The following is a 12,893-nucleotide window of genomic DNA, read 5'->3' as shown; positions in this document are numbered from 1 at the left end:
TCCCTGGTGGTTCAGGGGTTAGGACTCCATGCTTCCACTGCAAGGGGCCCGGGTTCAATTCCTGGTCAGGCAACTGAGATCCTGCAATTCATGTGGCTCAGCCGAATAAATAAACTTAAAAAAAAAGTTTTAAATAAATTAATTAAAAAAATAGTAACAGCAGATACATTTGGGGTCCACTAGGGGAGACCTAATGATATTTCATCCTCACTACAGTCCTGAGAGGTATGGATCAGTTTCCCTGTTTCATAAGGGAAGGGACTGTGGGTGGGCATGTATGTATAACAGTTAACAGAAAGAGCCTGAACTGAATGGAAGGAAAAAGTGGTGAGACCAAGGCTCCCTAGAAGCTGGCAGAGAAAGCTGCATAAAGCAGGCCACAGCCAGTGAGTAAAGAGAAAGATGATGGGGTAAAATGCTTTACCCCATCAATGACTGTGAGATGATATTGTGAGATCCGATATAAAGAGGCAGCAACAACCTAATACCTTAATAAGACAGTTCACACCCACTCACTCTGTACAAAATCCTGAATTCAACAAATTTACTATTATGGGGAATTATTTCTGTGTCCAGTAACAAAATCAATTTTCCTCATTCCTTATTTTGTATTCTTTTATATGTACAAGTAGTTCAGTTTTCTAAGAAGGTTAAGACTGTAACACTAAGCAGGTAATGTTGTTTGCTTATAGTTCTCTGCTACCCACAGCAAAAGACAATCAAAAGTATATTGGGAAAAAAAAAATCTAGCCATTATTTCCTATTATAAAGAAGGTAACAGAACTATGGTTAATGTGAGATATTTATGTAGAAACCCAAGGATCCTAAAACTTTCCCCTCAAGTACACATGACATTATGATACGTGACAGATTTTTCAATAGAGGAAGTAGGAATCAGACTAGTTAAATACTAATTTCATTCCTTAATGATAGTGTGAGCTGGGGTTAGAAACTTCACCACTCTGAACCTCAGTTTTCCTATCTGTAAAATGGGAACAGTAATTCCCACCTCATGGAATAGTGAAGAATTCAATGGTATAATATAGGAAATGAAATTATCAGCATAATGCCCAGGCATTTACTTAACAGTTTTTTGTTATTATTATCACATACTAAACAGTGTATTTATAAATCTCAATCATTTCAAACAAAAGTATTAAGATCAAATAAGTAAATTCAAAATACCTCAAGGGTTACAAAAGAGAAATTTGCTTGATGGTAGCCTTTTAGAATGTTCTACTTACCCATAAATACACGAAATATCAATGACCACATCGATCATATCACAGCAGAGCTCGTACGTTTGCATATCCACAGGGGTACTATCTGTTGCAATATAAATCTTACTGACCACATCAAAGAGAAACGCCTTTTCAATTCCAGAATTCTGAAACAAAAAGGAGATGCTGCCTTAAAGGGATAGCTGGTTTTAGAGCATGACATGGTTACATAAAATGATATGACATCCTCAGTCTCAAATACAAACGAGCAAAAATTTCGGTTATTCCATTTTATTACAATTTAAACCTCACTATCATGAACATCTTTATAAAGGACTTACTTAAGAAATGAAAACTGGAATTATCACACACATTTTTACTAATTTTAAATTAAAAAGTAGATTTTAAAAGTCTAAACAAACAAACTCAAAATTGTGCAGTGAGAATCAATGTGAATACAACTAAAGGTCTGTGGTAATTCTACTTTGAGCTGGTAGTTTTTAGGACTCAGCCAGCCACCATATCATTTATTCACAGTGTTAAACAGATTTTTAAAAATTCAACATCATATATCTTATAGCCAAAATCAACTTTTATGCCCTCTACCTCTGACAAGACTCTATTAACAGTGAATGATTGCCTACAACTTCAATAAACATTCCGACTATACCAGTGAAGTATAGGAACTGTTTTGGGAGTTAAATTTTAACGGACCTAAAACAGTATGTAGGCACAATCTTCAAATGTAATATTTCAGAGACCTTGAAGTACTGTCAGACCAAGTAGAAATTAGATCGTTTTCACTCTTGCAGTGTTATTCTTAAATTCTGCGAATGACTCTAATGGGATAATATTATTTACTTACTGAGATAAAGATGTTTAGCAAATTCTCCAGGGTGGGAAGTTGTGGAATCAGTTTCTGAACCACTTTGCTAAAAGCTTCAAATATTGAATGGTCATATATGCTTGTCAGATAAAAGCTGAAAGGCGAAACAGTATTTCATCACTTTTTACCTTTGACTGAGGAATAGGCTGTTTATACTATGTCATAACACTAGTATCATGCCTTCTGGATTTACTACAGCTCTTATACACACATTCCAGCCCCTTCAGAAGTCAAAACCACCTAGGTAAAAAATGAACACGAGAACTCCCTGGCGGTCCAGGGGTTAGGACTCTGTACTTTCGCTGCCAAGAGCCAGGGTTCATTCAGTCCCTGCGTGGGGAGCTAAGTTCCCAGAAGCCATGCAGTGCGGCCAAAAAAAGAACATATCTTAACAGGACATTTCTGTCCAACTCCCCCAAAGCAAGAACTGTGCCTAGTCTCTGCTGACTGCCTGGACCAGAAGGCTTAAAAATGCAGATGCATGTGCCTGTATCAGCTTCCTTACATTCTCCAAGAGAATGTGCACTAATTATCTTTATACACATCTCTCACGTTATAGCAGTTACATTATTGATACTCAAGTAGCTAATCTTTTCATTTTTCTAATTTGCCAAATGAATGATGCATACATACTACCCCACAAAAATTATAGAGAAGTGGCTTTCCTCTGTGAATATGTATTTCTATTCGTTTTTTTAGAGGATTCCTTATGATTATAGATACTACCTATAATAGTAAACCTCAGCATCGATTAACTTCCTGGATGCAGTGTATGGGTTTTCTCTTCTGTGTTTTTCGTATGAGGAAGGCTTAGCTTTGATCTTTGGTCGAAAATAATTTTTATAACCCCAACACTTTTCTGAAAGATTGGAGTTAGCACACATGAAACTCACTTTTCCCAAATACTATCCTGATGTCTACAGCACCAAACAGGGTACACAGGTCAATGACTGTCGGTGCCAACTACTCATGATGACTTTGGGGCCCCAATGATCCCTGAGGCATTTCTGTTCTCACCTGAGATGAATTTTTTCTAGCCCAGCATCTGCAAGGTCATCATTTGCCCTCTGGTGAATGTCTCTCTGGGTTTCAATTTTGTGGTCATCTGACAGACCATCCACTTTGTGAATAAACACCTCAAAGTTGATGTCGGTGTTGACTTTGTAGGCCCTGGTCACTGTGAGGTGGAGCCTGGCCAAGGCCTCCATGTAATCGTCCTGGGAACAAAGCACACGCATGTCAGGGAGGCCTCTCTGGGCTTCTTGCCGAAGCCTTCTGGGCTGCCTTCCACGGTCTCCCACCTCGCCCCACCCCCAGCTTTACTGAGGTTTGATTGACAAACACTGCATGTATTTAAGGGCCACGACATGTTTTGATATACACACGGTCAATGGCTACTTTGGGGGCACACAGGCAGAGTTGAGTGGTTTTCCTCTGTAGAAACTCCTCAGAGATAGAACAGCCTACAAAGCCTAAAATAATGACCATCTGACCCTTTTTAAAAAGTCTGCTGACCCCTGGTCTACAGTAATGGCCCCAAATAACACAATGCTGTTTTTTTCTCCTTCTACAGATGATACCCAAAAAAACACAATGAAGGCCTGTGTGTATGCATCTCTCTGTTTAAGAAATCAAACAGGAGACATCAAAGCCCCGTGTTTCTACCCATCCTGCCAGCCGAGCCCATCACTCTACCCCACATTTTCCAGAGGTAACCAGTATCCTAACTTCTGCCTTTAGCATCACTCACCTCTTTATACATTACTATTAAGACATACCTATGTATCCTTAAACATACAAAGTTAATTTACATTATTTAAAAATTTACAACAATATCAACTTGCCTGTGGATTACAGTTCGCCTTCTTCGTGCCCATTATGTCAGTGAGATTCACCTTTGTTGAAGCACATAACTAATGCGTGATTCCTATGAACAGTTCTATAAAATTCCATTGTGGATGGTCACTTACTTGCCTGCTGATAGACATTCAGAATGTTTCCAGTTATGTGTTAGATCAGAAGATGACAATGTGGCCAGTCTCACACACAAATCTCTGTGCCTGTTTGTGAGTTTCTTAGGGCTTACCCTGAAGTCAGGCTTGTTGGGTCAGAGGATTGAGCACCTTGAACTTGACTAGATAACATGTAAGAACCCCTGCTCCTCCAGACTCTCACCAGCACCTAGGGTTATCAGATCTCTTCATTACTGCCAACCTGAGGGGTATGAATATGTCTCGGTTTTTTGGTTTTTTTTTCCCCTGGTTTCATGGCTTACAGGATCAAGTTCCCCAATCAGGGATTAAACCTGTGACCCTGGCAATGGAAGCTCAGAGTCCTAACCACTGGACAACCAGGGAATTCCCCAATAGGTCTTGTTTTTACAGCAAAAAGGAAAGGGATCTTCAGAACAAAATTTAAAGGACTTTTCACCCCCTCATTCTGACTCCAAAACTGGACAAATGAAGAAAAGCCAATAAACAGGGGATGTTTTGGGGCATTCTTGTATTACCAAAACTAATTAATAAAAATATACCCCTCACTTCATGGGAAATAGATGGGGAAACAGTGGAAACAGTGTCAGACTTTATTTTGGGGGGCTCCAAAATCACTGCAGATGGTGATTGCAGCCATGAAATTAAAAGACGCTTACTCCTTGGAAGGAAAGTTATGACCAACCTAGATAGCATATTGAAAAGCAGAGACATTACTTTGCCAACAAAGGTCCATCTAGTCAAGGCTATGGTTTTTCCAGTAGTCATGTATGGATATGAGAGTTGGACTGTGAAGAAAGCTGAGCACGGAAGAATTGATGCTTTTGAACTGTGGTGTTGGAGAAGACTCTTGAGAGTCCCTTGGACTGCAAGGAGATCCAACCAGTCCATTCTAAAGGAGATCAGCCCTGGGTGTTCTTTGGAAGGACTGTTGCTAAAGCTGAAACTCCAATACTCTGGCCACCTCATGTGAAGAGTTGATTCATTGAAAAAGACTCTGACACTGGGAGGGATTGGGGGCAGGAGGAGAAGGGGACGACAGAGGATGAGATGGCTGGATAGCATCACCGACTCAACGGACGTGAGTTTGAGTGAACTATGGGAGTTGGTGATGGACAGGGAGGCCTGGCGTGCTGTGATTCATGAGGTAGCAAGGAGTTGGACACAACTGAGCGACTGAACTGAACTGAAGTGAACTGATGTATGTATATGTATGGCTGAGTCCCTTTGCTGTCCACCTGGAACTATCACAACATTGTTAATCGGCTATAATATAAAATAAAAAGTTAAAAAAAAAAAAGTAGCTGTCCCATTCTGCATTCCTACCAGCAGTGTAGAAGTTTCTCCATGTTTCCTTACATTTGGTATTACCAGTTGGTTGGTTTGTTTTTGTCTTTTTCAATTTTGGCCATTCTGATTGGCATGGGATGGTATGTCATTGTAGTTTTGATTTGCATTTTCCTAATAACTAGTGATTTTGAGCATCTTTACACGTGCTCACCTGCTAACTGTATGTCTGGTTTGATATTTTGTCCATTAAAAAAAAAATGTATCCCCAGTCTTTAGATAAATCAAAATACTAAGATACTAACAGGAAACTATGAAGGGAGAAAAAGACCAGACAGTCATTTTCATCCTTCACACTCTAAAGAGTTGTTTAAAATGTAAAACAAACATTGGACGCTGTGGCATGGTTTAGTCACGTCTGACTCTTGCGACCCCATGGACTGTAGCCCACCAGGCTCCTCTGTCCATGGGATTCTCCAGGCAAGAATACTGGAGTGGATTGCCATTTCCTCCTCCAGGGATTAGATGCTGGGCTAAGCATTTTGGAGAAATTCTAGTTTAATAATTTGGGGCACTTTCTTAATACAGTATCTCAAATAAAAAACAAAGTCATGATTGTACAATTCCACGTATAGAAATTCTAGATAAGGCAAACTATTCTATAGAGACAGAAAGCACATCATATCAGCCGAGGCTGGGACCTGGGCAGGGGGTACATCTGAGAAAGGATACAAAGGAAGCTTTGAGCGTGGTGGAAACATTCTTAAAGTTAGAAGGTGATTAGAAGGTGTATAGTGGTTGAACTGTGCGCTTAAAATGAATGTAATTTGGGACTTTCCTGGTGGTCCAGTGGTTAAGAATCTGCCTTGCAGTGTAGGGGACGTGGGTTCAATCCCTGGTCAGGGAACTAAGATCCCACATGTGCTGGAGCAACTAAACCTGTGTGCTGCACCTACTGAGCGGCACGCTACAATTAGAGAGCCTGAGCGCTGCACACAATGCAAGATCCAACGTGCTGCAACTAAGACCTGATGCAGCCAAATAAATATTTGGTTAAAAAATGAGTGCAATTCACTGTATGGAAGTTACACTTCAACAAGTGTTATTGATTATGTCTTAACTGAAGAGATGAGTTAAGGGCATGTGTCTGTAAGCAGAAGCAGCCAAGGTCAAGAGTGTATCATGATCTCAAAAGATTAGAAATCATTCCTCTAACGTCTCTGCCAAGCACATGAAACGGTCTGATTACCAGCAAACTGATGAAGTGGTACAGATCTACAAGAGCTAAAAAATGACATGGCAAAGAAGGAAATATTTGATTACTAGAGCAGAGAGACAGTGAGTGATTTTTTCTCCTATTGTGCTTATTATCTTCTACAACAAAATTTAAAAAAGGAAAAACCCATTGCCTGGCTTCTATTCTAAAATTAGATCTAGGAATTACAGGCAGGTCACAATCACAATCACCAACACGAGTTAAGCCAACACTCTAGTTTGGATCCCAAGCACCTGTGAAATTGCTCCCGGGGCAGGGTGGGGGTGCTTCCTGGTGGCTCAATGGTAAAGAATCCACCTGCCAGTGTGGGAGACAGAGGCTCAATCCCTGGTCTGGGAAGATCCTGCAGGCCACAGAGCAACTAAGCCAGTGCACCGCAACTACTGAGGCTGCGCTCTAGAGCCCGCGCTCCACGAGAGAAGCCACTGAAATGAGGAGCCACCACACCGCAGCTAGAGAGTACCCCCACCCCAATCCCTGCAACCAGAGAAAAGCCCAAGCAGCAGTGAAGACACAACGCAGCCAAATAATAAAATTATTAAAAAAAGAAAGAAAGAAATGGCTCCTGGGGTTGGGGGGCGAGGGTGGCCCTGGAGACATGCTACATTCTGTGGGCTGCCCGGGGCGGGCAGTGTCACTTGGGTAGTTCATGGGAAATCACTCTTGATGCCTTCATTCTCTTTTATTTTACAACATTATGTGAGGGACACATTTTTCTCCTTGGTGATATATTTATCTGGCAATCCTGTGATTGTGAGGAATTCACAAGCGAAAAATAAAACTAGGAGGTGTCAGACAAACAGAGTACTGCTTAGACTACTGCGGTGACCTTCAAGAGTTGCTGACACTGTCCTCAAGTTCGGTTCTGTTTAGTGTTTGCAATCACATCAAGTAGAGATTCCCATAAATGTGATTTTTTACAGTCTGCTTCCAACAGAAAAGTCTATTAGGCAGACTTGGAAACTGCTTCGTTAAAGAAGTTAAATACTCCTTAATTTTAGTAAATGACAACTTTTAACAATGCTTTTCCCTACCTTTTAAAAAGTGTAACTTAAAAAGATGTATTTCTTACTCTTATGCATTTCGTTGTCCTGTGGCCGGAACGAAACCCAATGGCCCAAACAAAACCCAACAAGCCAAGAACAAAACAAAAGAACACATTTACCAACCCCTATTGAAAGTCCACTTTTTATGCTCAGGTTAAATTAAAACCCAATTACAGCTGCAATTTAAAAAATAGGCAAAAAAAAATTAAAAATAGAAAATAAAAACTGCCAAGTGTGGGAGGGAGAGGCAAAAATTTGGAATTTGGGATTAACATATACACACTAGTGTGTCTAGCGTGTGTGCTCAGTCCTGTCCGATTCTTTGTGACTCCATGGACTGGGGCCCACCAGGCTCCTCCGTCCATGGGGTTTCCCAGGCAAGAATACTGGAATGGGTTGCCATTTTCTACTCCAATCTTCCCAACTCAGGGATTGAACTGATGGCTCTTGCATCTCCAGCGCTGGCAGGCGCCATGTGGGAAGCCCAACATATACACACTACTGTATATAAAATAGATAACCAACAAGAACCTACTGTATAGCACAAGGAACTATACTCAAGATTTTATAACAACCTATAAGGAAAAGAATCTGAAAAAGAATATATACATATATACTCTTTAATATATATCACCAGAAACTAATATTGTAAATCAACTATACTTCAATCAAACAAACCAAAAAAAGGGAGATTACTGAGGCAATAAAAACACCCTAAACAATGAAAAAAACTGGCAAGTGTACCTATTTTATCACATTAGTTGTATTATCGACACCTGAGACAGAGTTGCACTGGCAATTCAAATTCCATAAATGTAAACTGTATGTATACAGAATCTGATATTGATGTTAAGCGCTTCCTGAGCCACAGTCCTGAAGTGACGAGTCAGGGCTGGAATCTACTTACCCTCAGGCAGGGCCACCAGTGCTGCCACCCAGCGCAGCAGCTGCAAGACCCAGGGAGAAAAGGGAGTTTAGAAGAGACAGAGGAGCCTGACAGCCCTGGAGCCTCCCCTCCCAATGAGTGGCTTGTTCACCGCCTGGGTGCTCCTCTTGGGCTTTAAGCTTCCTGACTTATGGTGCTGGCCAACCTGAGACAGGAAAGGGATACTGCCAAAACCACAGATGGGCCAGGAAACAGGTCAGGAAGAGCAGGACAGCCAGCAAAGTGTGGCTCCCAGCAGCACCTGGACCCAAAGCAGGTGCTAGAGGCGTGTATCTCTGGATGGGCCCACAGGAAGAGAGGCATGGCTGTCCATGGATCAGATACTGGAATGGACAGCTCCCTAGCCCACTACCCCACACACAAAGGAGAAAAAGAACTTCAAACCGTCTGGCCATGCGCCCGCAGCTCCACAAGTTCACCGTGCAGTCACTTGGAACTAAAAGGCTGAGTTGCAAATTTCATTATTACATTAAACAGGCACCTCGATCCACGAGTGAGTTTACGATGCTCTCAGGCATGAGTAGTCTTGTCTGTGAATAGTTCTGCAAGCATGGCCTCAGAACCATTATTACCGATGGTCATCATAGCCTTTCTTCCCCAACACGACTGGGCTCACAAGAGGCTCAGCCCCACCTGTCCATTTGCAGGTCTACAATTTCAGGCAAACATGAGACCTGAGCTTAGAGTTGGCTTAGGGCATTCCTGTAGGACTTGTTACCTTTTAATCCCCTATAGCTGCAAAAGAGAGCCCTCAGGAGGGCCTTCTGGCTGGCCCACCGTTGGGGACACTTTCTAAGAGCAACCGCACGTGGAATAGTTTGAAAAACATCAATGTCGATGTCCCAGTCTGCTACCTGTGCTCCTTCCTAAGACTGACCTGCCTGAGATGCATTTTCAGTCCTGCCGTCTCCCTCTCCTCCTGCCCTTATACCATCAGCCCCGTCCCCCACTTCACAAGAAAAAGGTCCAGGGTACCAAAGAGACCATTCAGAAGGCTGGTCTGAATACCAATGAGTGACTTTCAAGCCTGGGTGATAAGGTTCTTCTCCAGCCAAGTGGCTCCCAATTCTTTGCTTTCAGCCAAGTTAAAATGAAAATACAATCAGGATTGTCTACTGATAAACCACAAAAAATATTTTTTTGTGTGATAGAAAATCAGGTAACCTAGGGGATACAACTTGGAAGGAATTTAAATAACTGAGTGAATGCTAGAGCTAAAATCACCCCCTATCCACCTTATGTGAACAAGATTTTCAGGACAAACAGAAACCAAAAACAGAATTGATGCTAAACCCTTAGTCAAGCACAGATACACAGATGGAGTAAAAAAAAATACATGTATCTCAAATTTCACATTTTGTATTTAGTTACCTCTAAAATACACACTATCTTAATGGTGTACTGCTTTAATGGTGTACTAGTATGAACTGCAATAGTTTGATTCAGAAGAAAAATGTTCACACTCAGAGAACTTATCTTCACAGGAAATAGTAAACACTTTGAAATGTAGATAATCATGTATTTTTGTTGCAGAGAACCTGTGATCTTTTAGAGATACCTGCCAAGAGTACCAGAGAGGGGACACGCAGCTGCTTTCATTGGCTATCACGGTGGTCCCCTCCCTCTGGGAGGTCCTCTTCAGGCTTGCTGAGAGCACAGTTCCCAAACACTGCTTGTTGCTCAGGGTTGTGTGAAGGGAGACTTTTTTCCCCCTTTCCAAAGCCAGACAGCCACAATTGAGAAATGCTAGTCTGGCAGAAATGCCTATTCCTGATCCTAAAACCCAAACCCAAACAATCACAAAGGAACTTGTGTCAATTTAGGGGAAGAGGGGCATTGCAGTCCCACCAGACACCGAGATGGTGCCTTACCTGGGAGTCTATGACAAATATCAGTGCTCCTGTTCCTCGGAAGATCATCTCATAGTCAAAGGTAGGGTCGAAAAAGTCAATCTGTCCTGGGAAGTCCCAAATCTGAAAATTAACAAAGGAGCTGTTGGAAACGTCCTCCCGGCAGATCTTGTTCGTGCTCTCCAAGAACAGAGTTTCGTTGGGAGACATTTTATGAAAGACGACTTTCTGGATGGATGACTTGCCGCTCCTTCTTAGGCCCATGAGCAGGATCCTCGGCTTTACCTCCGTGCTGAAGGGGTCGCTAAAGTCCAGAACTGGGAAAACCACAAAAGAAGAAGGAAGGTGAGAGGCTGTCACAGTGGTTAGTGAGAGGAGTTTCACTTCCGCCTTACACATGATTTATGATCCACAGGCAATGCTACCTTTTCAAATACAGAAAGCGCAAACTCCATCACCCCCTCATCACCGGGCCAGCGTTTAGTAAGTGAAGAGCCCTGAAAAATGCTGCCTCACCATCTCTCACACCATCTCAGAGGGCCAGAAAACCTGGGCAATTCCCCATCACAAGCAGGAACTCTAGAGTATGAGGACTAGAGGTTTCCTGGAACAGACTATACAGGGAAAGAATCCACCTTAGCATTCCAGAGTGAAGTCCTTCTTTGTCCAGATCATCAGTGTTCGCTAAAGAGATGCTTGTTTATTTGAATTATGCCTCAAAGAAACAATTTTGGACTTCATCAAAATTTAAAACCTTGTTGCTTCAGAGGACACATCAAAAAAATGAAGACAATCCACAGAGTGGGAGAAAACATTTGCAAATCATATATGTGATAAGGGTCTAGTATCCAGAATACATAAAGAACTCTTACAATTCAACAATAAAAAGATAATCCAATTTAAAAATGTGTAAAGGCAATTGCACCCCACTCCAGTACTCTTGCCTGGAAAATCCCATGGACGAAGGAGCCTGGTAGGCTGCAGTCCATGGAGTTGCTAAGAGTCGGACACGACTGAGCGACTTCACTTTCACTCTTCACTTTCATGCATTAGAGAAGGAAATGGCAACCCACTCCAGTGTTCTTGCCTGGAGAATCCCAGGGACGGGGGAGCCTGGTGGGCTGCCGTCTATGGGGTCTCACAGAGTTGGACACGACTGAAGCGACTTAGCAGCAGCAAAGGATTTAAATAGACATTTCTCCAAAGACACACATATGGCTAATGAAAAGATGCTCAATATCATTAGTCATAAAGGCAATGCATATGGAAAAAATGAGATGCCACATCACACCCCACTAGGATGGGTTAAAAAGCATTGACAATAACAAGTGTTGGTGAGAATGTCAAGAAATGGGAACTCTCATACACTGCTGGTGATAACATAAATGGTGTGCTTTGAAAAAATAGTTTGGTAGGTCCTCAAAAGCTTAAACATTGAGTCACCATATGACCCAGCAATTCTACTCCTAGAAGTAAAGAACTTACATATGTCCAAGCAAAAATCTGTACAGGAGTGTTCACAGAAGCACTAGTCATAACAGCCAAAAAGTAGAAACAATCCAATGGCCATCAGCTGAAATATGAATTAACAAAATGTGGTATACCCATATAATGGAATATTATTCAGCCATTAAAAAGGAATGGAGTATTGATTTGTGCCACAACATGATGAATGTTGAAAACATTATGCTAAATGAAAGAAGATACAAAAGATCACAAATTGTTTGATTCTGTTTATATGAAAAGTCCACGACAGACAAATTCATAAAGACAGAAGGTACTTCGTGGTTGCCAGGGCTGGAGGGCGGGGGAAACGGGAAGTGACCATTAATGGTTATGTGTTTTCTTTGGGGTGATGAAAACATTCTGGGATTAAATAGCAGTGATGTTTGCAGCCCTTTGTGAATATACTAAAACCATTGATCTATATACTTGAAAAGGCAAATGTTATGGTATGTGAAGTATATTCCAACTTTAAAAAACAAAAAACAAAAAACAGCTCATGACTGACAAAAATAAAAAACCAAGTATGAAACCCAGTGAAAGATCAAGAAAATAAACCAACATTTTAAGAAAAATGCAGAATATAGACAAAGATAGAAATGTGGCATTCATGAAACAAGGATAGTTCAGAAAAAGAGCAGTTATGGAAAAGGGTCTTAATGAATCTCAGAAATAGAAACATAATTGGCAGGAGGGGAGGATATATGAATTGAAAAGCAGAATAAGCAGATGAACACGGCATTAGTGACTGTAAAGTCAGCCTCTCAGAATACAGGACAAAGGGACAGAACAATGGAAAGTATGAAGTAAAGGTAAAAGCAACACCAAGAATAAAATTCCAAAGTCCCATTATTCTTCAAACAAGTTCCAACAAGAAAAATTACAGAA

At 41.4% G+C, this 12,893-nt stretch overlaps 1 protein-coding gene across 1 annotated transcript in view; it reads right to left on the bottom strand.

Moving 5' to 3' along the window:
* Window positions 1–12,893, bottom strand: part of RRAGD (Ras related GTP binding D) — a 37,932-nt gene that overhangs the window by 13,187 nt on the left and 11,852 nt on the right. The window contains exons 2-5 of the mRNA XM_005889287.2: window positions 10,524–10,819; window positions 3,124–3,323; window positions 2,086–2,200; window positions 1,245–1,387 (exon numbers count right to left, since the gene is read on the bottom strand). Coding sequence (XP_005889349.1) covers window positions 1,245–1,387; window positions 2,086–2,200; window positions 3,124–3,323; window positions 10,524–10,819 — 754 coding nt within the window. The remainder of the gene's footprint in view (window positions 1–1,244; window positions 1,388–2,085; window positions 2,201–3,123; window positions 3,324–10,523; window positions 10,820–12,893) is intronic.

The sequence above is a fragment of the Bos mutus genome, chromosome 9 (assembly GCF_027580195.1).
Source record: "Bos mutus isolate GX-2022 chromosome 9, NWIPB_WYAK_1.1, whole genome shotgun sequence".
NCBI lineage: Eukaryota > Metazoa > Chordata > Mammalia > Artiodactyla > Bovidae > Bos > Bos mutus.
This window is presented reverse-complemented; position numbering and strand designations above follow the sequence as displayed.